This window comes from Ovis aries, chromosome 3 (assembly GCF_016772045.2).
Source record: "Ovis aries strain OAR_USU_Benz2616 breed Rambouillet chromosome 3, ARS-UI_Ramb_v3.0, whole genome shotgun sequence".
Lineage (NCBI taxonomy): Eukaryota > Metazoa > Chordata > Mammalia > Artiodactyla > Bovidae > Ovis > Ovis aries.
In genome coordinates, this window is record NC_056056.1 from 179,158,368 (window position 1) to 179,186,160 (window position 27,793).

A 27,793-nucleotide genomic window follows, 5' to 3' on the forward strand; every position below is an offset into this window, starting at 1 on the left:
GTCCAGTGTCAGCTATCTTTTTCCTGTGGCTAACCAAAGTTCCTATGAAATTTTAAACCTGTCTTTCACATTTGAAAAAAAAAAAAAAGCCCATCTGGAATAGAGGTCAAGTTTCTGATCAAAGCTAACAAACATCTTGCTCTGTTTCTATTAACTTTTACATTGAGGACTTTCATCTTCTCTTTTGCTAACTGCAAACCCAGTGGCTCTGTAAGTGTAGCTATCTTCACTGACAAATGAAATTGTACGCACATTACATTATTGGCCTAAGTCAAATATCTGTCAATCTTGTATAAGAGTCGCATTCAAATTGTGTGCTAAATCATGTGTTTCAGCACTGTTCTGATTTGCTGAGTTACAGTGGATTGGATAAATAACTTAATTTTTATAGGTATCTACAGTCCTGTCTATAAGTGTTAATGTCACTTCCCTGTCTCCAAGCCTTGCAGCCAGCCAGCCTGACATGTACGTTTAGTAATACTGTGAACATCTAATATATGAGTTTAGACCTTTCAAGGTAAAATTTTCAATGCAAACACAAGGTGTTAATAGTCATAAATAGCAAATAGTCATAAATAGCAAAATATTGGCTGTAAGCCTCACTTCTTACAGAGAGGCAGCAAGAAAGAGATCACCATATTGCTGAATGAAGAGAGTGCTTTGCATATTTTATTGCACTTAATCCTCCCCCAAAGCTTTATCAATATTATCCCCTTTTACAAAAGAGGAGACAGGTACAGGAAAGCACTTTCCCTGAGTTTAAACAGCTAAGTAAATGGCAAAGCCAGAATAAGCACACTGGAACAGCAAACCCCAAAGCCGAGGCTCTCTTCTACCCCAGTTCAGTTCAGTTCAGTCACTCAGTCGTGTCCGACTCTTTGCGACCCCATGAATCGCAGCACGCCAGGCCTCCCTGTCCATCACCATCTCCCGGAGTTCACTCAGACTCACGTCCATGGAGTCAGTGATGCCATCCAGCCATCTCATCCTCGGTCGTCCCCTTCTCCTCCTGCCCCCAATCCCTCCCAGCATCAGAGTCTTTTCCAGTGAGTCAACTCTTCGCATGAGGTGGCCAAAGTACTGGAGCTTCAGCTTCAGCATCATTCCCTTCAAAGAAATCCCAGGGCTGATCTCCTTCAGAATGGACGGGTTGGATCTCCTTGCAGTCCAAGGGACTCTCAAGAGTCTTCTCCAACACCACAGTTCAAAAGCATCAATTCTTCTACCCCAAGCCACCTTCAAATTTAAACTGTGTATGTAATTCATCGGAATCCTTCTCCATTATCTGCAGTCCTGAGCAAATGTGATTGCAGGAAAACTGTCAGAACTTTTCACTGTCCAAATGTTCTTTTGTCCTAGCTGGACTTTGCTATAGGGATCTCACTTTTCTTGTCATACTATGGTCTTTAAATTTTGGAAGCAGAGTATCTTAAATTCTTTGTTTAAATGTACTTAAAGGTTATAATCTTAATCATTTTGTTTAGATGTACTTAAAGGTTATAATCAATTATATTACATTTATGCATTGTCAATCTTAAGGGACTTCAACATTTTTATCCATAGTAAGGCATTTAATATTGATATTGCTAAAACGCTTAAAAGGAAAAATTAAAGACTATTTACTAAATGAGTTTGTTCCCTGTTAGGAAATAGTTTGAAGACATAGTTTTGTACTGCACTTAATGTTTGCCATTTACGTTACTATTTATTGTATTGACAAAATCTACACACTTCCATTTCTGATTTAATAGCTGTACAACTTTCTGTCTGCATGGAGTTAATATAATTTCACTCCCTGTTTGGGGGTATGTGGGTTGTTTCTGCTTTCTTACCATGAAGGATAAAACTTATGGCTGTTCTATTCTCTGTAGTAAAGCCAAGATCTGCCTATAATCACCTCAAACCAGAGTGATGCAAGAGGGCAAGAACTTCCAGTCATCCAACATAGGGATGGATATTAAAGGTTAATGGAAGAATCCAAAGGAAAATCATGCTAAATACATGCCATACTAACAAGCAATATGCTTAAATGAAAAAAAACATGGAAGGTACCTACCTGACATGAAAATGGTCATAAGTGCACATCCCCCCTTTATAGGCTAAATGCCACTGCTAATTTAAATTTTCAAGCATTAGTCATCATGCTGGACAACAGTGAGAGAAACAGACATAGCATCCCAGACTCAAGGAGCATCTAGACTACTGGGGGACTGGGCATATATTAACATGTCTCATGAGCATTATTAAAACACTTCAAAGCACAGGAGTACATGATTTCAATAAAGCTTTTATATCGTACAATAAAGATGTCAACTAAGAAATCCCAGGGCTGATCTCCTTGCAGTCCAAGGGACTCTCAAGAGTCTTCTCCACCACAGTTCAAAAGCATCAATTCTTCTACCCTATTGACTGCTCAGTTAACATACAGAAGTGATAAAGTTGTAATTCAGGTTTTCTATCATCCTAAATTTGTGAAATGTACTAGCCTTTCGAATTAAAAATTCACAAATACGTTCGATAGATACTAAAGCACCTTGCAGTAGCTCAGACTACCAAAGCAGTGGTTATTTTATCTTTTGGAGTGCATGCCATTAGAAGGAAAAAACTATAACCAATAGGTAAGATATCTAATGAGTAAGTGACACAGCTGAAACATGGCGCACGGGAGCATGGAAGAAGACATTTGAATTACAAAGCTGAAGAAAGCCTTTGAGATTCTTAGCTTGGAGTCCACTGGTGTACCTCAGGGACCCCAGAACCACCCTGAGGTACAATTCTATCTTGCCTTTTTTCTTCAGAAATGCTCCAGTGCTTTGTACAATTTCTCAAAGGATCCTGTGACCTAAGAAAATAAAGGTTAGAAGTCCTTGATCTAATTCCAGAATTCAGAGAAAATGGAAGCCTGCTGTTTGAATCACACCGTAAATGAATGGCAGAGATGTGTCCTAGGACCCACTCATAACATTTGTATGCTTTCTGCCACCTTGAGCTCTAGCCCATCACTAGCTGCAATTCATTGAGTTGTCTCTCAGTGTCAAGGTCTCGAAAAGCCTTTGCCCTTGCCTCCTATTTGAGGTAAGGGAATCTGGGCTGCAAACATGAAGCATTTTGCAGCCAGAAGACCTCAGCCTCAAACAGGAAGCGTCCTCTCTGGGTAGGGAGACAACAAGCCAGAGAGTCTATCAACCCCAGCAGCGGATGTGTAGTCATACTGAGGTCCCGGGGGACCGGACTGAGAGCTAGAGCTTTGGCCTCGGCTTGCTGGGTACCGTTACATATGTATGTTATATGTTAGTCGCTCAGTCGTGCCCGACTCTTTTCGACCCCCATGGACAGCAGTCCACAAGGTCCCTCTGTCCATGAGATTTTCCAGACAAGGATACTGGAGTGGGTTGCCATTTCCTTCTCCAGGGGATCTTCCCAACCCAAGGATCGAACCCAGGTCTCCTGCACTGCAGGCAAATTCTTTACTGACTGAGCTACAAGGGAAGCCCACGCAAATCATTTCCCGGGTCTAAGATTGGGTTTTCCAGGTGTTAAGAGCTCAAAGGCCACGCCCCTAAATCCTTCAGGACGCGTGGAGGGCGTGGCTTAGCGAAACCCACGCCCCCTCGTCGCCCTACGTACTGCGTGACGTCCGCCGACGCCTAGTTAACCGCAGTGAGGTCATCGCCCTCCGCCTCAGGGAGCCGACACTCCACGTCCGAGGCGGGGCCTGCGTCTAGGCTCCAGACTGCCTCTGCCCCGCCCCAGCCGCGCCTCCTCGAGGACGGTCCAGCGCATCACGTGACGGGTCCGCGGCGCTGGCGGTTGCTGTCAGCTGATCCCCGGCTTGGAGGCAGCGGCAGCAGTGGCGATGGACTTTCTCCTGGGGAACCCGTTCAGCTCTCCGGTGGGACAGCGCATCGGTGAGTCTCCGGGGCCCCGCGCAGGCCCAGCGCAGCACTCCGCATTCGACCCCGGCCCCCCAGGGTACCTCCAGGTCCCGAGTCACACACCAGAGGGAGGCAGGGAGGGGAGTGAGGCTGGCGTGTCTCTCTCAGACCCGGCCCCGCCCTGCCTCCCGCCTGCTTTGATTGACAAAAGCCACTGTCCACTAGGAAGCTTCGGATTGTGATGGATGCCCACGGAAGCCAATAAATAAAGAGGGGAGGCGGGCCCGGGCGGCCGCGGCTCAGCCAATGTGCAGCTGCTGGGGTCGCGAATCCAGGCAGAAAGTTTTAGGGGTTAAAGGGACTGCGTGGTTTTTGCAGTGTTTGGGTCCCTCGATGGTTTCTGTCATCGCCTCCCCCGCACGGGTTGCGCCACCTGGGCTCTTGCCATTTCCTTCCTGGCTCGTCTGGAGTTGCGAACACGGATACCTGAGAAGGGCTGGAAGTCCATTCTCAAGGACCAGGAGGCTGGGGCTTTGCGGCCTGGCGGGCAGGCGGCTGGGAGCCCTTCCTCCACCAAGCCGGGGCTAGACGCTAGGGAGCCCACCCCACGAGAAGGCCAGGCCAAATCCTCAGGAACTGCCGGCCATAGCCGCCTCACCAGCCGGCACCGAATGGACCGCGTGGAGTCGCAGACTTGGAGCTGGAAAGGATCTTCGAAACCACCTGATTTCAGCCTCCCTCATTTCTCAGCAGATGGGAGGCCCAAGCCCTCTGGGCGAGACACAGGCTCACTCAAGAGCCCAGGCTCCTGACTCTCTTGGCACCTGTTGAGCGGAGGCTTAGTAATGGTGCGGCGTTGGCTGTCTGTAGAGAGGATCCCTCCCCAGTGATTAGGGGATAATAATGATCCCTGCCTCCTTGGGGTTGTTTAGGTTAAACTCGTTCATAAGTGTGAAGGATTTAGTGCCTTCCACGTGGCAGATGCTCTGTAAAAGAAGGTGGTAATATTTATTGTTACTGAGACACCACCAAGTGCGGGTTCCAAAATCCTGAGAATGGCTAGACAGTTGGTCTCACAGACACTCATTCCTGCCCACCAACTCAGAGAGGACCCACAGGCCATGGCCGGGACACTTCTCCAGAACAGTCTGGTTGTGCTTCCTCGCCTGAATAAATCGAGGGAAGTACTGTGAAAGCCTCTCTCCATCTTTTTGATGATTTTTAGCCTTAAGTCCAGACTGGGAAAACTGGATCTTTTAGACAATACATTCTTTTCATTCTTGGTGCCTTAGAAGTCAAACCTCACTTAAGTCTGTTAACCCAGCTCTGTGTTGAAATCGCTGCCTGTGGCTGTTTGTGGCTCTTTTGAGGTTTTGTAATCAAATGTATTCAAGAGGATGCTGTCAGTAGAGTATTTACACACCAGGAAGTTCCTGGATCTGAGAGGGGCAGCTGCTCTCTCAGGACCCTCACCCACCTGCTACACAAACAGACACACACACTGATGAGTCATTGTTTGGGACTGAAAAGAGAAGGCAGTTCATCTCTTGTCTGTATTTCTCCAACTGCAGAAACCTCTGCTTTTATCACATGTCAAATTTGAGACTTCCTACACACCCACCCCCCAAAAAAGAAAAAAATTCTGGTTCACAGGCAGCCAAATATGCCTGAGTCTTTCTAGAAAAGCTCTTTGGGACTCCAGGCTTGAGGTAGTCAAACAAAAGAGCTTCTCTTCTTACCCTGAAGGGTTACCTGTCTTGGGCAAGAAATATTCAGTCCAAAGAGCATGCTACTAAACTCTTAGTCCCTTAGAGCACAGACCGTGTTTTACTGCAGGAACAGTCCTTATCCTAGGGCTCTTCTAATCCAGGGCTATCATCAGAATCCCCTGGAAGACTTGTTAAAGCATCAAAGGCCGGGCCCCACCCCCAGAGTTTGTGACTGTAGACCTGAGGTGGCCACCAGATTGAAAACCTCCATTGTAGCCCATCCCCTTCATTCTACACTGGAGACTGAGGCCAAGAGAGGGAAGGTGGAAAATAGGACTCACCCAAGACCCCAGTGATGTGGTCAGAAAGCTGAGAAGAACCCCTCTGAGTCCGTGAAATCTGAACCAAAGCTGAAGAGGCTCTAAAAGTACTATTAAATGAATAATGTCTGCTATTTGAGTTAATACCCTCAGTATTCCTTTTCTTCACCCCCGGGGTGTGGGGGAGCAACAGCCCTGATCAGCTGTAATTACTAATGACCTAGTATGAGCTGCTTTCATTTCTATAAACTGCAGGATTGAAATAATCTCTTCTCAAGCCTGCCGACTTCATCCCCCGGTTGAGCATAGAGCCCTGTCCAGTTGGCAGCACTGAGCACAGTAGGTCGTGATGGTCTAAATCAGAGCTCAGTGTCTCTCGACTCAGAAAGTTTCCAGTCACCCATTCACACCCCTTTCTGCTTGCTGCTCCCTCTGCCTGGAATGCCTGCTGCCAGTGCCTCCTTAAAGTTCCAGGCATCATCACCTACTCCAGGAGGCCTTCGCTGACCCCTTCAAATCCAGCCGTTGTTTTTGTGCCCTCCCATCACCCTAGCTCCTCAGGCTCACTCCCTGTCTGCCTTTGGGCTCTGCTTCCTGGGTGCAATGGTGGTTATGGCAGCATCCATTTCTCAGAGTGGTTGTGAGAGTGAAGTGAGATGCTCTCTGGAGAGGGCCTGGCACATTATTAGTTTGCAGAATACATCGTCATCATTTTTATTATTTTCACTGACGTCACACTAATAAAGCACCGTGGCATTCTGTTAGTAGTTGTGCGTGTGTTTCCCCTGCTGGACTAGGCTTTGTGAGAGCAGATGCTGAATCTTACTAATCCAGACCCTAGGTACTTAGCATAATGCTGACACATGACTGGAGGGAAGAAAGGAAAGTAACAGTTTGTGAGCAAACACCAGGTCCATACTTGTATCACAGTCCTATTGTCAAGCCCAAGTTTGTGTGCTGATGTGAGGTGAGGCCAAACAAACCAAAGCGGGAGTGTGGAGCAGAGAAAAGTGTATTACAAGGGCCAAGGAAGGAGATTGGGCTGTGCATGCTCAAAGACCCAAAACCCCATTGGTTTTCAGGGAGGAGCTTCTAAAGGCAAAATTAGGAGGAGGGTGGAACTCCAGGGTTTGTAAATATCTTCTGATTGGTTGGTGGGAGGTAACAAGGTGGGGCTCCAGGAATCTTAGGCATCAGCCTTCTGGTTCCATCCAGTCTGTGGTCTCCGTGCTTGTGCAGACCTGAAGTCACCATCATCCACCTGGGTGGGGCCCCAGCTCCTATAGTAGAACTCAGAGATGTGTATCAGATTGTCAAGTAAATCCCTCGAGAAGGAACTAGGACTCTTTTTTTATTGTTGCGCTATTGTTTCTTGATTGCTTTTCCTTTGTTTCTGGGTTCCCTCCCTCCCCTAATCATTAACTGAATCTGCCTTTTGGAACTCAGGGAAGATTTAGGAGACAGATGACTTTTCCGCAAAAACAAGAAACAGGGGACACTGAAAAGCTTTCGTACCCAGAAGGGCCCCGCAGGATACCAGTGGGGATACGCCTTTTCTTTAATACTCTTCAGTCTTGTGGGGAACAGGTGTGGGACAAGAAAGGGAATAAAGTTTTGAATAAAGAAATTAATATGAAGTTGACAGAGGAACTCAGTTTTAAGGGGAGTCTGTTTCAAGCATGCAAGGTTCTGCTGTTTTTTCCAATCACCAAAAGTAAGTCTGAAGGAAGGTGTCACTTCCAAGGTTTCCCAGCTTCCTAGAGTCGGGACCCAGACCCAGGTCTCTGCCTGCAGAACTGAGGTCCTCTCGCACCCTCACCATCCTGCCTCTGGCTGGTCAACACCTGTTTGGAATTTGGAGCAACCCAGCCCTCCAGCAGCCACAGTTACTGTTTGACCCACAGACCAGCTTTTCCGCTTGTGGCGCTTGCTGGGCCCTGAATGTTTCCAGGTCACTCGTGCTCAGTCAGTCAGTCGTGTCCAACTCTTTGTGACCTCGTGGACTATAGCCCACCAGATTCCTCTGTCCATGAGATTTCCCAGGCAAGAATACTGGAGTGGGGTGCCATTTCCTCCTCCAGATCACTAAAGAATCCACTGTCAACTAAAGAATATGCACAACCTAAAAGCTGAGGCTTTTAGGAGCCCTCACTGAGAACTACAGCCTTGGAGGCAGTCTCTCAGATAGCTCTGAGGGACTGTTCCAAAGAGGTCAGGGAGAAGCCAGGAGATACAGGAGTTTTTGCTGGGGGAAGGCAGATGGAGGGGGCGTGGGGGGACACACAGTCAGACATCAAAAGATGACTGCTAATCACAAAAAGCAGATACCTCAAATTAATGTTTTAGTGCTTTTCTCTGTGTGGGAAGCTGCAAGAGTCTGGGCTGTTTGAAGTCATTCCTTTGGTTTGCATCTTCACTATCTAGGCCCAGTATACTCTTTTTCTCCATCCTGAACTCTGCTCAAGGTGCACTTCAGTGAAGGGAGGGTGCACTGTAACCAAAGGCTTGATGGCCACAAGTGCTTTTGTTTACTGAAATGGTGGGTGATGCTTTATCTATCAGGAAAGCTTCCAGTGGACAGCAGCCTATGGCTGAAAGGACCCTAGATAGTGAGTACTAGCTGGTGTTGACACAGCCCTCTTCTTCCAAGGATTTTAAAACCCATCTCAGGTATTCTCTGATGACAGCCCTGGCTGGCCGTGTTTTAAAAACCCAGTTTTCCACCTCCAGCTGTCAGCTCACCCAGCACTTTGACTGGAGGCGCAGCTGACCCAGGAGAGCCAGCTGCAAACAGCAGAGACTCTAGACACAGGCAGTGCCTGGGGACCACCCCCTAGTCGTGGGGCAGGAGGAAAGCTCAGAGCCTAAGCCTGAACCCTGGGGTGGATGGGAGAGGTGAAAGGTCAGGGAGAGCCACTCTTAGCCCCATAAAGGCCAAGCCAAGGGGCTGCCAGAAGGCATCATAGATGGGAGACCATAGGCATTAGCAGGAAGAGAGCCCCACAGGCCCTCAGGGCTGCCCTTTGGGGAGCAATAAGTGGAAACCAAACTGGACATTCAGGTGTGTTGTCAAGGGGACGCCAGGCTAGGTGGCAGAAGACCTGGGTCCGGCTCATGTTCGCTCCTGACTGTCTCGTTCCTTCTCACCACTTTCTGTTAGGGACCATCACTCTCCCTCATTCACAGAGGACTGAACAACTGAGGGGACGGTGAGGACAGCGTAGGTTGATTCTAGAGAGAAGAAAGAAATGGATGGGTACTGGGGGAGGAGTGATGGAACCGATTCCATCACTCCAAGGAGCCCAGTGCCAGCACGGTTCACAGCAGGACTGGGTGAGCTCCCCACCACTGGAGGTATGGAGGGGAGGGAGGCTGTAAGCAGGATGTTGCGTGGCTGGCAGGGTAGACTGGACCAGGATTTGCAAACTTTTTCTATAAAGGGCCAGAGAGTAAATATTTTCAATTTTGTGGGCCGTATGGCTTCTGCTGCAATCCGTTGGCCTCTGCCCTCAGAGCACAGAAGCAGACAGACAATGTCAGTGAAGGGACATGGCTGTGTTCCAATCAAACTTCATTTATGGATACTGAAATGGGAATTTCATGTAATTTTCCTGTTATGAAATGATCTTTGGAATTTTTTTTTCAACCATTTGAAACTGTAGAGAGTATTCTTAGCTTGTGGGCCATGCAAATGCAGACTCCTTTTGGCACATGAGTTTATAGTTTGCTGACCTCTTGACCAGAGGCAGAATGATTGAGGGCATTGTGCTTCAAAATGGGGTCCCAAAGCATCCCTGTTAGAGATGCTTGAGAATGCTCCAATTCTGGACCCCCTGAGTCAGAATCTCTACCACTTCCTACTCTTAGCTATGGGGAGCCCTTGCAACTTGGAGCTCCGATTCCTTGATCTGTAAGTGCTGGCACCAGGTTAGAATCCAAAATTTGTGTCTTAAGGATAACAGGGACTAATATCTAGAAAGGACTTTGAGTCAGATGGCCGCATAGAGTGTGTTCCTGAATCAGACCAGGTGGTCCAAATCCTGGTTTATCCATCATCTGCTTTGTTACCTGAAGCAAGTTACTTAACCTCTCTGTTCTCCAATTTCCTGTCTTAAAAATAAAGATAATAATAGCAGGGATCAGTCAGGATTGGGAAGTTCAGCCATGTAGGGAGGTTCTCATATGGCCAGGTTGTGAAGCACTTGGCCCAGTGCCCACCAGACAGTAATTGTCCATAATTGTCAGCTGTTGTGATTTTCCCCAGGTGTTACCATCATTGCTGGGGCAGAGTCTAAGGTCGCCGGGGAGCCAGGGTACCCACCTAGGGCCCTGGCCCCAGCACAGCCTCTGTCTGGTCTTGGTGTTACTGGGAATGAGCAGTGGCAGCCACAGTCACAGACAGGTCAGGTTTCAGGCTGTGGGGTGGAGCCGGTTTTCACTTGGGAATTAAAGCCTTTGCCTGACCCTACAGATGGAACTGGTGAATAGGTTTTGTTCCCTCCCTGAGCTCAAAGAAATAAGAGTCAAGTCCCAGATTTCCGCCCTTCTGGTTTCAGAAAAAAACAAAAACCCTCAGTCTTCTAATTAGCCTGGGGCCATCACTCCCTGAAAGGCAGAGGAGTCAGGACAAGTTAACTCTTTACCTCCTTATCAAGGAAGTCTCTGCCTAAGCTAGCTCTCTCCAGACTTCTGCCCTTTGGGTCCCACCTTTAGTTTTATTTTCATAGTGTTTTCCTTTTATTCACTTACCTTTTTAAAGTTGGCCTTATCCAGTGTAATACATCCTGAAATCATGACTTTGACAAGCTACTCGACATTAAATAGGCAACTCTAAAAATGTCTTTTGGAGAAGGTGATGGCATCCCACTCCAGTACTCTTGCCTGGAAAATCCCATGGACAGAGGAGCCTGGTAGGCTCCAGTCCATGGGGTCGCGAAGAGTCGGACACGACTGAGCGACCTCACTGTCACTTTTCACTTTCATGCATTGGAGAAGGAAATGGCAACCCACTCCAGTGTTCTTGCCTGGAGAATCCCAGGGACGGAGGAGCCTGGTGGGCTGCCGTCTATTGGGTCGCACAGTCAGACACGACTGAAGTGACTTAGCAGCAGCAGCAGCAAAAATGTCTTTATGTTTGCTCATGAGCCCACCTGATCCCAGGTTTGCTCGTGATCCCAGATGGCGCATTTCAGCCACTCGGACGTAAGTAGTCTGAATAGGCTCAGAACATAGACCCTGCATCAGAAGATTTGGGTTCAAGTACCGGCTCCTCCCCTCCCCAGGCAAGTGACAGAACCTCCAAGGGGATTGTGCCTCCACGGACAAGGAAGACTTGAGAACTGGTAGAGACCCCAGAGTGCCATGAGGAGCCAAGCAGCTCTGCAGGACCCATGGGAGGAATTGGGCTTTACACCTGTGGGGAAAGCAGAGAAAGGAAGGAGGGAATCGGGAGGGAGGAGCCAGCCAGGTCACAGAGATTGAGACCGGGAGAACTGAAGGACAGGCGGAGATGTCCTCTGTTCACCTGGAACTTGAATACACTGATGCAGGATAAACCCTGGGTTGGTTCCCTTCATGTGTCGATTTTGGCCAGGTCATGGTACCCGGATATTTGTTGTTGTTGTTTAGTCACTAAGTTGTGTCAACTCTTTTGCAACCCCATGGACTGTAGCCCACTAGGCTCCTCTGTTCAGGTGATTCTGCAAGTAAGAATACTGGAGTGGGTTGCCATGCCCTCTTCCAGGGGATCTTCCCGACCCAGGGATCAAACCGGCATCTCCTGCACTGGCTGAGCCACCAGGAAAGCCTACACAGATATTTAGCCAAACATTAATCTAAATGTTTCTGTGAAAGTATTTTTTAGATGCAATTAACATTTAAGTCCATCTTTGAGAAGAGCAGATTACCCTCTATAATGTGGGTGGGGCTCATCTGACCAGTTGCATAGAAGAAAGACTGGCCTCCCCAGAAGATGAGATGCTGCCAGCAGATGACCTCTGTACTTGAACTGCATCTGTCTCCTGCTAGTCTGTCCTGAAGATTTTGAAAGGTTCGATGCTGTAAAGAGCAAAATTGCATAGGAACCTGGAATGTTAGGTCCATGAATCAAGGCAAATTGGAAGTGATCAAACAGGAGATGACAAGAGTGAACATCGACATTCTAGGAATCAGCAAACTAAGATGGACTGGAATGGATGAAGCAGAGACATTACTTTGCCAACAAAGGTCCGCCTAGTCAAGGCTATGGTGTTTCCAGTAGTCATGTATGGATGTGAGAGTTGGACTATAAAGAAAGCTGAGCGCTGAAAAATTGATACTTTTGAACTGTGGTGTTGGAGAAGATTCTTGAGAGTCCCTTGAGGAGATAAGTCCTGGGTGTTCATTGGAGGGACTGATGTTAAAGCTGAAACTCCAGTACTTTGGCCGCCTGATGCGAAGAGCTGACTCATTTGAAAAGACCCTGATGCTGGGAAGGATTGAGGTCAGGAGGAGAAGAGGACAACAGAGGATGAGATGGTTGGATGGCATCACCGACTCGATGGACATGGGTTTGGGTGGACTCCAGGAGTTGGTGATGGACAGGGAGGCCTGTCGTGCCTGGCGTGCTGCGGTTCATGGGGTCGCAAAGAGTCAGACGTGACTGAGCTGATACTGAAGCCTCCACAATAGCACAAGCAATCCCTTAAATCTCTCTATAGACAGATAGGTACATAAATACATACATGCCTACATACGTCAGTAACATCTTTTGCATTCGAGTTGGGGGAAGAAAAAAGAATGTCATATATGCCTTGGCCAGCCCCTTCAAACCTCTGTTTTCATAGTTTTGCTCCTTCTGACCTGGATGGTTTTTCAAAAGCCCTCTTTCAGCAAACTGGAATTTTCTTGAGTTTAGGTGCTATAGTTAGCTGTATCAACTTTAAAATTGTGGGTTGCCAAAGTTACGCCTTCTGTGAGGTATTTTTGTGTTCCTCTTGTGGCCTGTGGTTACAAAATGGCAGGGGAGAGGTAGCCAGGGTTTTGGGGAAGGGTGGCTCAGCAACTTAGGAGAATGATAGAACTTTCCACGTTGAATCTGGAAAGGGCTACTCACTGGAGAGTGGGCTTCAGGACAGTTTGCTGGCTGGGGGAAAAAAAGAATGGTTTCTGCATGTATGTGATTTAAAAAGCTATTTTGGGGGGATGCTTGAAATTTTCAAGCAATGATTTGGGGATTGATATTTCCAGTTGGTAACGTTTGTTTGGGGGCTGGCTGTTGTGCTGGTTGGGACGTGGGGCACATGAAGTGCCTTCTCCCATTTCCTCCTCACATAACCCTGAGGGTCGGTGCTTTAGTTATTCTTTCCCCTATTCTGCAGGAGGGGAACTCGGCACAGGGAGGTTAAGGAATTCACTCAGGTCACACAGTCAGCGAGTGCTCCCGTGAGGACTTGGACTGGGGTTTGTCTGTGTCCAGATCCCACTCTCCTAACTTTCCCACCTCATTGCTTCCCCTTAGAACTGACAGGGACCCAGCGGGTTTCCTTTGCAGTGGAAGTGTGTGGGTCCAGAATCCGTGTAGCTTGAGTGTGCTCATACTTCTTCTTTCTGCATTTCTGCACCCGCCCACCCCCAGCCTCTAGCGTATTGGTGTCCTCCTCCTGCTGGACTGCATGTGACAGAGCACGGTTAGCCGCTGCCAGCACTGCCTCTGTTACCAGAGGAGGAAACCTTCCCTGGGAGCCGCCAGAAAGTTCCAGTAAGCTCAGAGGCCAGCACTGGGCCACAGGGCCTCTTCTGACTGCAAGGGAGATTGGAACACCTAAATAGAGGACACCAGTGGAGAGTGTCTTTCACAGCAGCAGACTCTGTAGGGGTCAGGTCCATACCGCGGAGTGAGTAAACATCTCACGTAGTCCCAGGGTGAGTTAACATAGATACCGCCTCCCATGTGGACAGGTGCGTGAGTTCCCACAGTGCGTTTCCAGGAGGACAGCACAGCTGGCCAGTGTCCCAAGGGGATGATGGCTAGAGGTCACATCCAGAGTGGAGTGGTCACAGGAACTGAGGATGTAGCGCGGAGGTCAGATTAAAGAGGGACGTGGCACTTTTTAGGGCTTCCCAGGTGGCACTAGTGGTAAAGAACCTACCTGTCAAGGCAGGAGACATAAGAGACACAAGCTCGATCCCTGGGTCAGGAAGCTCCCCTGGAGGAGGGCATGGCAGCCCACTCCAGCATCCTTGCCCGGAGGATCCCATGGACAGAGGAGTCTGACGGCCTACAGTCCATGGGGTCACAAAGAGTCTGACATGACTGAGCTGACTGAGCACGCACGCAAGGTAGTTTCTAAAAATATTGGTAGGACTGGGACTTCCTGGCAGTCCAGTGGTCAAGACTCCACACTTCCAATGCAGCGGGCAGAGAGAACTAAGATCCTACATGCCACGTGGCATGGGCAAAAGAGTTAAAAAAAAAATTAAAAGTTCATAGGACTGCCAAGTGGAAGGAAGATTAGGATTTCTACACAGCTGCTACTAAAGGGTCTACAAGGGCCAAGGGTGGGAGTAGTTCATTTAAATTAAAGTGCTCTAAGGGCTTATTGTCCTGGTGGATATGGCCTCATCCTTCATTCAGTCATTCATCAAACACGTCCTGCAGGTTTTTCACAGGCCTGGTCATCCGGTCTGGTGTAGAAAATTCCATGACTCACAATCTCCAGCCTGGAGCTCACAGCCTAATGAAGGAGACGGAGAAACAAAGCAGTAGATATTGCAAAGTTACCGTAACACTGAACAGAGCTTGTAGTTTTGTCTGCGCAGAGTCCTATTGGCCCAGCATGGAGGGCAAGGCCCTCTGGGGATCCAGGCAGGCCCCATAAGAAGCAGGGCCCAGGCAGAAGCCCCGGGCAGTGGGAGGAGGAAGTGGGGAGAAGACCAGTCTCACACCACATCCCGCCACCAAGCTTTGCGGTACCCTGGCTGCAAGTGACAGATAGATACCCAGCCAACACAGCCGAGCCGGCCCCACATGCTGGGCTTACCTGGCAAGAAGTCGGAAGGTGGGAGGTTTCAGGGTTGGTCTGACAGCCCGCAGATGTCTTTCAACACCCAGACTCTTGGTCCTGGACGTGTCAGCTTTGTCTCCTGAGTGTGTCCGCTTCTCAGCCTGAGCTCCAGGCACCGTGCTCCCATGCTGGCTCCCAGAAGTGAAGGAAGGAATGAGCGAGACAAAACTCTCCCCTCCCCAGTTCAGCCCCGCAGACACCCCATGCTCCCCAGGGATCAGGACTAGGTGGCTTGCCCACTCCTGGACTGGGCACTGCCAGTGGGTAGCGGGGTTGTTGTTTTGGGTGGGGACAAGGGAGGAGGTGCTAGGGAGCAGGCTAGGGGTGTCCATGCCTGATTCCTTCCGTCCCGTGCTGAGGACTGGTCTTCCAGGCTGTTGGCATCACTGCCCTTCTCCTCTGGCTGCCTTGCTCCCTCCAGGACCCTCAGCCCACCTCCAGCTCCTGGATCTTTCCCGGTCTCAGAACAGCCTTTTCTCCCTCTTTTGGGCCCTTCAGACTGATCCTCAAGCCCCTTGTCGCTCCTCTTCTCCCCTGAGGTTTCATCTTGGAGTCTTTCATTCACCTCATGTTCTTCCTCTCCCAGAAACGTCCCTCCTTATCTCCTCCAGCCCAGCAGCTCATGCCCTGTGCTCAGCCCAGAAGGTACCTCCTCACTGGAACCTTCCCGGTTCTTCCTGCAGGTGCTGACCCCTCCCTGCGGCTCCCCAGTGCCCTGGACTGACCTCAGTCACATCACTTGTCCTTTTCCTCTAAACACATCTCTCCAGCTGTTTTCACTGACTGCTGTTGGGCCTCCCCAAGGGCAGGGATTCTGTTCATCTTTGTCCCTCTGGCACCTGGTGCAGGGCTGGATGAACAGGAGCCGCTCAGAGTGTGTCGTGGGAGGGAGAAGAGACGGGCAGGAAGAGGGCACCTGGGAGGCAGTGGGGAGGTGGGCAGAGGGGGCAAAGGGGCGCTGGGCCAGCGATGGAGGCAGACGTGGGTGGGGAGAGGGGCAGGGAGCAGAGGGAGGGGTGAGTACTACTTACAGTGAATTCCAAACAGCATATCATTTCACTCATAAATATTTCTGTGTCTTTTAAGGATATGGAAAAGGAATTGTAGTCAGAAACAAATGAGCCATAGTCACAGTACCATTACACATCTTTAAAAAAATTATGCTGATGTGTTTTTCAAACCCTGAAAACAGTGAAGACTAGAAGGGAGATCTCAAGGGTTCACCATGGCTCCTTTGAGCGATATGAGTAGGTGCCGTGAACACTGGAAAGGTGACAGTTCCTGAAGATCAGGTGGCCTGTGGGCACCCTCACAGGGGAGCTAGTCATAGGAGGAGGATCTGGAGAGAGCCCGTGGGCGCTCTGGGTCGAGCCGACGCCTCATGTCACTGCTTGCTTGATCATGCTCAGCTACCTCACCTTCTATCCCAGGTCGGTGAGCCCTGCCCCAGGCCTGGTCACGGTCAAGGTGGGACTTGAGCTGTCGGCCTCGCCCTTTAAGACACTTCATTACTGTTTGCAAACCGTATTTCATTGAATCTAGAAAGAAAAATCTACCAACTGAGTTCTGACAGGTTGTTATTTGTAAGCCACATCCCAGCAGCAGAGGGGCTCAAGAGTGGACAAGGGAGCTTAGGTCAGTGAAGCACGAGGAATCTTCCCCGGGACACAGTAGGGACGGGTGCTCAGCAGCGAGGTGGCCTGGAGCCTCGGCTGGTCCTTCCACAAACATTGGCTGAACCACTACTCTCTCTCCCACCAGAGAGTGGGCCTGGAGAGACAGAGATGTCTCCAGAGCTCGGCATCCAGCCAAGGCTGGCGGGAGCAGAGCAGAGGGGGAGCACACAGGTCCAGACCCCCCTAGACCAGCTCTGCATCCCCACCCTCCACTTCCGAGTGTGTGTGTGAGCTGTCCCCACACATGGTGTGGGCTGTAGGGTGGTGACAGGAGAGGAGGGTCCGAGGCTGACTGGCAGGGAAGGCCGGTCATCTGGTTGCTGTTGTCCCCAGTGCCAGTGCCGAGGGGCAGGATGAGCCTGGCACGGTTCACCTGGCTGGAGGCACGCTGCGGGGCTAACACTGGGGTAGGGCCTTACAGGTCTTCCCGCTGGCACATCTGAATCGCACACTCCTGTGCTTGTCTCAGCACCTGCTCTTTTCTGTCCAGGCGTTTTCCCTTCTGTGATGCCTCTGTGGCTGCCCACCAGCCTACAGACTTCTTGAAGGCAGGACTTGGCCAGCTCTGCTCACCAGTGTCTCCCGGGGCCCGGATGGCACGTGTTCAGTATGTCTGAGAGGCACGCAACCTAGTAGCTAAGAAACTTTTGGGGTTCAAACCTCTGCTTTGCGACATGCACGCTGCATGACCACAGGCAAGCCACTGGCTTCTCTGCTCCTCGGTGTCTCCACCCTCTGCCTTAGGGGCTGTGGTGAGCGCAGTGGAGCTGATGAGAAGTGTAGGGCCCGGGGCTTGGTTGTGCTGAGAAGCTGACAAGTGTTGGTGGTGAGGGGTGGGTTCTCACCATCTCCTGTGACCTGGTACCTGCCTGGAGGGGAGCCAGGTGCCCCAAGCAGAAGCCCTGACGTGTGAAAGAACAAGGGCAGCTAAGGGAGGGAGGAAGACCACAGCAGATCGTGGCCAAGCTCGGCCTCAGATGTCCCTCTCAGCCCCTGAAGAGATCTGGTTTTCAACCCTCGGGCAGTGGGCTATCATGGAAAATATTTAGACAGAGAAGAGCACTGGTTGGATTTATGTTGGGAGAGGAGAGTGTGAAGGTGATATTACAGGGCTGGGTGGGAGACAGGCCCGGAACCAGAGCTGCGACCGTGATGGCATAGGTGGGCACCTCTGAGACACATTGAGCAGCTGGGCCCCTGGGGACCTGGTGACGGAACGTGCAGGGTGGTGGGGAGGCAGCTCTAGGCTGCTGCCCTCGCGCTGACCTGGCAGGAGGCAGTCAGGGGGACGGGCACCCACAGTGGTGACCCACAGGTCCCCTGAGCCCCACAGAAATGGCCCCCTACGAAGCAGGGCTTCCCCCATGGCGGAGAGGGTGGGCTCTCCAGAAACTCAGGGTGCCCCCGGGCCAAGCAGGCTGGCTCCAGGGGCCTGCAGCTGGAGACCGCAGTGGCCGCCATCTGCTGCTCCCATCCCAGGCCATGGTCATGGGGCTCAGCAGTGACCTGCCGCTGCTCTTGAGCTGATGCACTGCACATTGTCAGGCCGAAAAGTCCCGTCGCCTGTAGGGGCGGCCGTCTTCTCCCAGCTTCGCAGATGAGGAAACCAAGACTCTGAGGCTCAGACCCTTGCCCGGAGTCTCTGAGTTCAGAGGTGAGGCCAGGCTTGTCTCCTCCAAAGCTGTGCCACCACTCTGGCTGTACCGGCACCAGCCCCACACAGAGAGGACAGACTGCTGAGCAGACAGACAGACGCCCCAAGATCCCAACCTCCACCTGCCCACCCGCATGATAGCCGGTGATTCACAGGGCCCGGCTTCCTCGGGAGCTGGGGGACAAAGGTACGATCGCCCCAGGGCCTCCAGAGGTCACAGCCAACAGCAGAGAGCTCGAGAAGTCAGCTGTCATTCTTTTGGAACTAGTAACCATTGTCAGTGTTTTTATTCCGCCTTCTTAAAATAGCCAGCTGAGTTACTTCTGCGGTTAAAACCAAGAACAAAACACACATCCCCAGATTCCTGTGGGTTTAAATTTCTGCCCTTAATAGAGCATACCCCTTGGACCTTTTTGCACCATTTTTTCTTTTTTTTCTTCTATCTTTTTCTTTTTTTTTAATCATCTGGTCAAGCTGCTCAGCTTATGGGATCTTAGCTCCCTAACCAGGAATAGAACCCGCGACCCCTGCATTGGCAGCACAGAGTCTTAACCACAGGACCACCCCACCAGGGAAGTCTCTGAACATCTTTATTGAGGAAGTCCTAGAACTATCCCAGCCCTGAAGGGAGGGGTCTGGGCACACCTCCCTTCTGCTAGAATTGCTCAAATGTCTCTTGTCTCCCTTCTGCCTCTTCCTCACCTCTTACCTGCTCAGACTGACTGCAGCACCCCCTTTACCCCAAAACCCTTACAAAAAGCTCCATCCTCCAAGTGGCTCCGCCCACGGCTGGCACTCAGGAACTAAAGAGCTTGGCCCTGTGCTCAAGTTGGCGTCAGACTCACGCTCCTGGGGTCCCACTGCACCCACCCTGATTCCTCAGGATGGCTTTCTCTCTCTTATAAATGTCCCATCTGCCCCCTCAACAGTCGCTTCTCTTTCCAAAATGATCATAATCCCTTCTGAGACCCAGGAGGAGGGAGGTGCTGTGGTTTTCAGCAGTCCCTGGGGGAGGTCATAGGGAGGAACCACCGAGGGCTGCTGGTGGAGCCAGGGTCCAGAAGGAGGGGGCAGATGGCCTGAGTGGTCTGGGTGCATCCTTCTGGAAAAGCAGAGTGCCTGATGCCCAGTGAGACATAAGGGCAGAGGCAGCTATAACCACCCTCCCTCACCACCGTGTGACCTCTCCATGCCTCAGCTTCCCCATTAGTTAGACAAGGGCAGTAGTGACACCTTATAGGTGCCAGGGCCCAGTCACCTTCTTTATGGAAACAGCTGGGTGTTACCTAGCAATATAACTTGGGAAGTGAAAATATCACCATTGTGGAAGAGCCTTGTAGGTCCAGCGGGGGGCTAAAGGACCTTTGAAGGATTTGGGAATGGATGGACACAATCACTTTCAAGTTCCGGAAAGTTCACTCTGGATTAGCATGGAGGATGGGTGAAGGGAGCAAGGCGGGGAGGTGGCCTGGCTGGCAGAGAGCAGGGCGGGGAAGGGAGGGGCTGGGATGGAGAGAGCATCCAGGGCTGGAACTGGCAGAACTCGGTGGATCGTTAGAGGCAGTCAAGACTTGGGTTGATGAGTCCTTCGCGCCGTGGGACTGGGGGTCACTGAGATGTGGCTTCTGAAGGAGGTGCTGTTCTGCATGGTTGATCAGCCACTGCCTCCCAGACCCTCGAAAGTAAGACCCGGCCCTCCCCTGCCTGGGGGTCACTTGTTAGCTCTTTCGGTTCTTCATATGTGGTTCAGTAGGCATGTAAGTCTCAGGGGTAGGGAGTGTGGCCCAGAGAAGCCACACCCAGGACATACTTGTGGGATGAGTAAGTCCCTCTTCCACCCTTTTAAAGGGAGCCGTTTGTCATCCCCTCCCACAGCCCTAACCCAGGAGCCAAGCAGCCTGCCTGCCTCCAGGTCCATACCTGGATGCCCAGCTGCCTGGCCCATGTCCTGAGCTACCCAGGCCTCCATCTAGCCTGCAGGACCCAATGGGGCCCCAGGGTGGAGCTGAAGTCAGTCTAGTTTCCAAATGAAGAGCATGGAAACCACTGTTTTAGGGATCTGACTATGCCAGCCCAGCCCAGGCTCTGCCCCACAGGATAGGACTGCCTGCCGGCTGGAGGAGAACCCTGACCAGTCTCAGAGAGCCTACTCATCTGTCCTGAGAGCTCGGCCTCTTTGAGCGCCACAAGGCAGGGACCATGTCCATCTGTCCACATTGCACCCCCGGCGCCTAGAGCAGGCCTGGCATGTCACCCCATGAGCAGGGTGGTGCGGGAACCTCCCCTGTGCCATCGTGTGTAGTAAGCTCTGGGTGCCTGGTCCACTGGGGCTCCTGGGAGATACCCCGCTGCGCAGTGCCCGGGGGCGCACCGAGGCTACAGGCAGGAGCACGCCTAGCCTGGAGCCGGGCTCTCAAGCTTGAGAACTCAGCCATGACTGGGGATCTTGACTAGTGTCCTAACCACTGATCCAACCGGTGGAAAACACTCATGTGCGTGCTTGACAGACGCGCAGGGGTAACGCGCAAGGCAGACTCTTGCCTGAGATGAGCAGGGTATATGCGCTCTGCTGGAGCTTCTTTTAAAGCTAGGTCTGTGTGGATGGAACCTAGAAGGTGCAGAGGTCAGAGAAAATAGGCAGTGTGAACGCAGGTTGGCGCTTTGCTCTTAATGTTTTTGAATGTCCTAGAATTTTCTCTTCTTGTTCATTGTCCACCCACCACCTCTCACACGAGAGCACATTGAGCAGATCTTACAGCAGAAGACCTCTAAACACGGCCTCTCCCAGCCTGGAGAATCTCGTAGCTGGCTGCCTGGAGACCTCACCCTAAGATCCAGACAGACAGAGTGGTTGCACACCTTTGTGAATATGCTAAATGCCACTGAAATGGTGAATTTTACTCTGTGCGACTTTTGCCTCAATTTTAATAAGAAAAAGACCCATCACCACTTACAAGCACCCGTTTGGCACCAAGTATCCTGTCGATGCTGGTTTGCATTACCAGATTCCCCTGGGCGGTTCTGCAGGGCGGCTCGGGGTCCACCTCTCTGTGGATGAGCTGACTCAAAGGGGAAGGCCGTGGCCAGGCCTTGTGGTAACAGAGTCGGGATCTAAAACCCCGTGTCCTTGGCTCTGGAGGTAAAGAACATCACTGGGAGATTTGAGAGGAAACTGAGGAAAAGGAAGCTGGGGGCAGGGGAGGCAGATAGATTGACTCTCCATTCGATGTCTTTTTGGAACTTTTTATACTTTGAACCTCAGAAGGGATTCCAAGTCCAAAGGTGATTAAAAAGGCAAGAAAGAACACTTATTTGCAGTATAAAACCAAACCTTGTCTCAATATTGTCATGTCAGAAATAAGCACACTGAGGCCAGGCCTCTGAATCCATCCGCTGCCCACGTGGTAGACTCAGCCAGGGCTTCCCTCCTGGCCTCACATGGCTCCTATAGGAATTAAGAGACGAAATGGGACGATGAAGGTGACACCATGTACATGGTGCTGGCCTACCTCGGTGCCCAGAGAGCAGGCACTGTCCTCCCCACTCCCGCTCTCTGAGTTTGTCCATCTGGGACCCCTGCACACCTCTGTGACCTGCAATTTCTTGTCCTCAGAGAAAGCCACGGATGGCTCCCTGCAGAGTGAGGACTGGGCGCTCAACATGGAGATCTGTGACATCATCAACGAGACCGAGGAAGGGTGAGGACGGCGGGGGGAGAGGGAGGCAGGCGGGGCAGCCACTGCAGCTCATCTTAAACATTTCAGAGCCGTGATCTAGTCTGACCATCTCATCGAGTGGGTGAGAGGCCCAGAGATGCCGGGTGTTCAGCCACCCAGCTGGCCCCTGGATGCTTCCCACCCAGCAGCCACAGCACAGCCTACTGGCTCTTCCAGGGACATCACCTGGGCAGCATCTTCGCAGGACAAAGCCAGCCGGAGGCTCCTAGAATCTGGAGGTGGCCCCGAGCCCCTTTTGCATGCCGTGGGAGGGACAGTGCATCAGGGATGCCTAGCTTCCCCGTGAGCAGGGACAGACTTTCATTTCCTTAAGATCTAAAAGCAGCACAGAGGGTCGGGATCACAGGGAGGCCAGTGAACATGCAGCGGAACTGAGAGAGGCTGGGCAGAGTTAGTGTTTCTGGAGCACAGGGCACGGCCTCCTGCTCGGGGTCAGGGCATCCCACTGAAACACGTGGTGTGGCGGAGGCGCCGTGGTCCCAGCTCCTGGGCTCTGACTAGCATTGCTCACTGGCGTGTGACCTTGGGCAAATCACTGTACCTCCCCAGGTCTTTGTCCTCAGAGACAAAGCTCTTTTCTGTCCAAGGCCCTGAGAGGATCAGAGAAGGGTACAAGGTCACTGTCCTTCTCATGAAAAACCAGGGATGAGGTGGGAGGGGTGTGATGACCACCGCCAGCCGGAGGAGCTACCAGAGGAGGCCTCTGTCTGGAAAATGAAGTTCAGCAGTTGGAGCAGGCTCTCAGCGCTCCCCGCGTTTCTCCCTGCAGTGGTCCAGTTGCCCGGCAAGGACTCCCTCACCATGTGGAGGGAACAGACAGGCAGCACCAACCTCAGAGCCAAGGAGGCTGTGGGCGTCTGCGGCACACGGTCAGGGCCAGTCAGGAGCGCTCAGTGGCTGCCAGAGCCTTCCAGTTCCCCGGCCGTGTGTCCTGGGCTTGCCAAGCTGCTGGGTGGGGACACAACCTCCTGCGTCTGGACTTCTGAGTGTGGCGGAGTGGTTGGGCAGGTGGTAGGGCTACTGAGAGGACTGAGGCAGAAAACCTCACAGAGCCTGGTTGTGAATGTCGAGGCTGGAGGTCACTGCGTGTCCTTAGAGAAGCAAGTCCCCATCTCGCTGTTGACGTCAGCAGAACTGGGGTCATACTTGTTCAGGTGCTGTTGATGTGAGTACCTCCTGAGTTCCAGGCTCTGCACAAGGCCCAGGGCATCCAGCAGTGAACGGGGCAGACACGACCCTTGACCTCACTGAACTTGTCATCTAAGCCTTTGTCTCTTGTCTACTGCTGCCTTGGGTGCGGCCTTCTTGTCGTCCACTTTGTGCCCTGGCAGAGAACTAGACCCGCAGGCCCATAGACTAGGACTAGACTCATAGACCCGTAGCCACAGGACATGGGCCAGAAATGCTGGTTCCCAGTTCGGCGCCCCTTCTCTGGTCACTCGGTAAGAAGTGGAGGCTCGTCCCTTCAGAGCGCTGACGTGGCCACAGGTGAGCCGCCAAGCCAGGAACAGAAGCCAGCTTCTCCCAGGTTGGAGCCCCGAGGGCTGCTGAGGAGCTGCCCCAGGGCATTGGGTTGAAAACCGCCCTCACGCCCCAGGGGCAGGGTCCCTCACCGGCCAGGGCCCTGTGGTCCTTCACCCCTCGTGTCCCCTGTGTCCCTGCCGCCCTCCACGCAGGTCTGTTCCCAGGAAGCCTTGGCTGCCTCCTTCACTCCTGTCAGGGAGCCCCCGTCGGGGCTCCCGACTCTCGGGCATTGCCTTTGATGGGTTTGGCACTGACAGCCCAGCACGTCCAGCCAACAGTAGGACAGCCCCTCCCCGCTCTCCCCAGCCTAGAAGTATTGCTTAAGCTCCTGCAATGCACCGGGCTCCGGGAGGGCAGAGTGTCAGAGGAGAAAGCCGCCCCCGGCCTCTAGGGGGTGTCCTCTCTAGCTGGGCAGCCCCCGGGGTGAATGCAGCCAGGAGATGAGGACTGGGAAAGGGTCATGAATCAGCAGGATTTCAGATGGGCTTTTACTCGGTAGGTGTGCAGGTTGTGGGCCACAGAGGCTTTTAGGCCGGAGCAGTCCAAGCAGTGTGGATATCCCCTGCACAGGGCTGAGGGACAAGGATGCGGGGTGAGGCGTGCGGATGGCCGTGGGGTTACAGGTGGAGTGGGGAGAGCAGCTGCCGTGCTCCCCTCCCTGCCGTGCTCCCCTCCCCACCGTGCTCCCCTCCCCACAGACCTCGCCAGCCCCTCCCTCACCTGCCACCACACGCATGGCCTCCTTTCATTTCCTCCCCACCTGGGCCGGGTCCAGACTCCTGCCTCTACTACCTGAACCACTTTCCCCGCTCCTTCCAGCTGAAACCATCTCAGGACCTTCACACTCATCTGTGGGCCTTGGAGAAGGTGGAGGCTTCCCTGGCTCCCGCACCCACCCACCCCTCTCCCCCTGGGTGGGTGAGAGCCATTCCCGTCTCCCAGCACCTCCTGATCTCAGGCACACAGCCTCCCTGTTGGATAAGGAGGTTCTGATCTTCTGCCCATCCTTCCTCTTGTCCTTCTGCCCAGTCCCAAAGATGCCTTCCGAGCTGTGAAGAAGAGAATCGTGGGGAACAAGAACTTCCATGAGGTGATGTTAGCTCTCACGGTGAGTGCCCCGTCCCTCCATCCATGGGGGACCACAGTCCACCAGGGGCCTGGCAGGACTCCCAGCCACCCTGGGGCCCTTCTTCCAGGTGGTAGCAGTTCAGTCACTAAGTCGTGCCCAACTCTTGTGACCCCATGCACTGTAGCCTACCAGGCTCCTCTGTCCGTGGGATTCTCCAGGCAAGAATACTGGAGTGGGTTGCCATTTCCTTCTCCAGGGGATCTTCCTGATCCAGGAATTGAACCCAAGTTTCCTGCACTGTAGGTAGATTCTTTACCAGCCAAGCTACGGGGCTGTGAGCAAAGCATTGGCCTGTCTATACAGCTGGCCAACATGGAGTGACAAGAGAGGCTATTTGGAAAAGTTCTTTCCATCCTACTGGTGTGGGGAACAGATACATGGAGGCCCACAGCCCTCCAGGGCACGTCATGGGACACCTGGGCTGAGGACCTGCCTGGTGACACAGAAGCTCAGTGCACACAGGCCTCTAGGGGGCAGTACCCAAGTTGAGTTCCAATTGACAACTTGGACTAATTGGCCTTGAGAAATGAACATGATGCAAATCTCAGAGGCCAAGGCCAGTCCTTGCCCACAGCAGGGCAGGACAGACATGAGCTGGAAGCCTGGTGGTCAGGATGGGTTTGGCTGGGGAGTGGGGTTGGGAGGACTCTGGCTCTGCCTCCCCCAGGCAGTACTTCTATTTGGATTAGTCCACTAAACTGAAAGCAAAGGCAGCTCCTGTCAGGAAGTAGGGACAGGGATAGGGGAGGAAGTTGAACACCTTTTTCCCAGGCCACAGGGTGACCATTTCAGTGAAAGTTCTCTGCTTTCTACCTGAAGAGCCACCTCCCTCTAGATTGTGCTCAGCTAAGAGGCAGCCTCAGGACAGGATTCTGTGGGCACCAAGGCCACTCAGCCAGGGACCTCCAGCCAGTACTCAGCCCTCTGCCCACCCCAGGCTCACCCCAAGCCACCCAGCCCCTGAATCCAGCCTTGAACCTGCTCCTCCATGTCTGGGTCTCAGTTGAGAAAGCCGCGTCCTCTGTGGGGTCTCTATGCTGGGACATGGGTTGGGGGTGAGGGTGGGGTCCTGGGTGCCCCCCGTCCTCTGCCAGGTGCTCACAGGCAGCACACGGCACCCAGGTCTTGGAAACCTGCGTCAAGAACTGTGGGCACCGCTTCCACGTGCTGGTGGCCAGCCAGGACTTTGTGGAGGGGGTACTAGTGAGGACCATCCTGCCCAAAAACAACCCACCCACCATCGTGCACGACAAGGTGCTCACCCTCATCCAGGTGAGTGCGGGCAGCCCGGGGCAGGTGGGGAAGAAGGCGCCCCCGTCAGTGCTGCTTTTTGTCTGTCCACTCCGGTTTCTCTCATTGGGACCATTTTGCTCATCTGCGGATGGGACTTCTGAATGAGGGAGCCTGGTTGGCAGAGGCCTGGCTGTCCAGGTGATGCTGCCAAAGGACCAGCGAGTCCAGGAGGGAATTTCTGCTCCCTGGGGGTGGCAGGCAGGCTTGCAGAGGAGCCACTGAGGAGTGGTTATCAGCCCTGTCCCTTTGTCCCCTCTCAGTCCTGGGCTGACGCGTTCCGCAGCTCGCCCGACTTGACAGGTGTGGTGGCCGTCTACGAGGACCTGCGGAGGAAGGGCCTGGAGTTCCCCATGACTGACCTGGACATGCTGTCGCCTATCCACACGCCCCAGAGGGTGAGGGGCAGTTGCAGGGGTGGCGGGGGTCACTCCAGAGGGGGTTCTGTGGCTGTTTCCTGGGGGGTCCTGACCTTCCAGCCTTGCTGATTCAGCCTGTTGCCTTCTAGACCGTGTTCAACTCAGAGACACAGTCAGGACAGAATTCCGTGGGCACGGATACCAGCCACCGAGGGGACTCCAACCAACACACCACACCCCTGCCCACCTCAGCCCTACTCCCCAGCGACACGCCCATAACGCCAACCCCTGAGCAGGTAATCAAACCTGGGTCACAGCCATGCAGGTCAGGCCATAGGCCCGGCACCTCCCCGCACATTAGGGAGGGGGCCCTGTCAGTGTGGAAGTACTCCAGCCAGTCCTCAGGCAGCCCCACAGGGGCTCACTATTTGGGAGATGAGGCTCAGAGAGGTCAGTTAACTTGCCCAGAGCCACACAGCGCAGTGAAGACAGGGCCAGGATTCAAGCTCAAGTCTGTGACTCCGGGCAGGCTGTGTCCTGCACCTGGGCCCTTCTCCAGACTGTCTCCTCTGGGGAGGCTTCTGGGCAACGCCAGGAAGAGGAACGACTCAGCAGACGGCCCCTCATCCACAGCAGCTCCACTCCCTGCAAGGGTTTGCTCAGGTGCTCACGTAAGATTTCATTTGAATAGAGGTTCTTGCTAAAATAATGGTTCTCAAATATCTGCACAGAAAAAATGTTAAACCCTTGTCTCACACCATGATACTTCCCATCAAGCCCTAAGAAGAGGATTGGGGTTGTATGTAGTGTAAGATCCTGGAGGCCAATCCTGGGCAGGGTTTTCTGGCGCCCCATGAGTAACTTTGCAGGACTTCTTCAGACCATGCCACTTGTCCCTCCTGCCCCTGAGGCCAGCACCATTGCTTCTGTCCTATGAGGGACATCCACAGCCATGCCCAGCATCTCTGGGTGTTCGGTCCGTTTACTTGTGGATGGGAGTCGTTCATGGCCTGTGCACCTGGGGTATCACTTCTGAGGTGTTTTACAAATGTCTACGTATTGTTTAGCCTCAGAAACAAATAAGCTTACCAACAGCCTTCACACTCAAACCTATTTAATTCTGTACTTCTAGCAAGTTATGAAGTCAATCCCCAGAGTTACAAATATTACTAGAAAAGTTTTCCTAATAAATAATAGGCCCAATAATAAAAAGTGCATAAATATTGTAAAATCACCCTGTGATCCAAAACTGATCTCAGTTCAGTTCAGTAGCTCAGTCGTATCCAACTCTTTGCAACCCCATGGACTGCAGCGTGCCAGGCCTCTCTGTCCATCACCAACTCCTGGAGCTTACTCAAACTCATGTCCATTGAGTCGGTGGTGTCATCCAACCATCTCATCCTGTCATCCCCTTCTCCTCCCGCTTTCAGTCTTTCCCAGCATCAGGGTCTTTTCAGATGGGTCAGTTCTTTGAAT

At 52.4% G+C, this 27,793-nt stretch overlaps 1 protein-coding gene across 4 annotated transcripts in view; it reads left to right on the forward strand.

Moving 5' to 3' along the window:
• Positions 1 to 3,829: 3,829 nt before the first annotated feature.
• TOM1 (target of myb1 membrane trafficking protein) overlaps positions 3,830 to 27,793 on the forward strand; it is a 39,534-nt gene continuing 15,570 nt past the window's right edge. For all 4 annotated transcript variants that reach the window (XM_027967700.2, XM_027967701.2, XM_060414128.1 and 1 more), the window contains exons 1-6: positions 3,830 to 3,908; positions 21,892 to 21,976; positions 24,569 to 24,647; positions 25,791 to 25,940; positions 26,222 to 26,356; positions 26,467 to 26,613. In XM_027967700.2, coding sequence (XP_027823501.1) covers positions 3,857 to 3,908; positions 21,892 to 21,976; positions 24,569 to 24,647; positions 25,791 to 25,940; positions 26,222 to 26,356; positions 26,467 to 26,613 — 648 coding nt within the window. In that variant the 5' untranslated portion in view covers positions 3,830 to 3,856. The remainder of the gene's footprint in view (positions 3,909 to 21,891; positions 21,977 to 24,568; positions 24,648 to 25,790; positions 25,941 to 26,221; positions 26,357 to 26,466; positions 26,614 to 27,793) is intronic.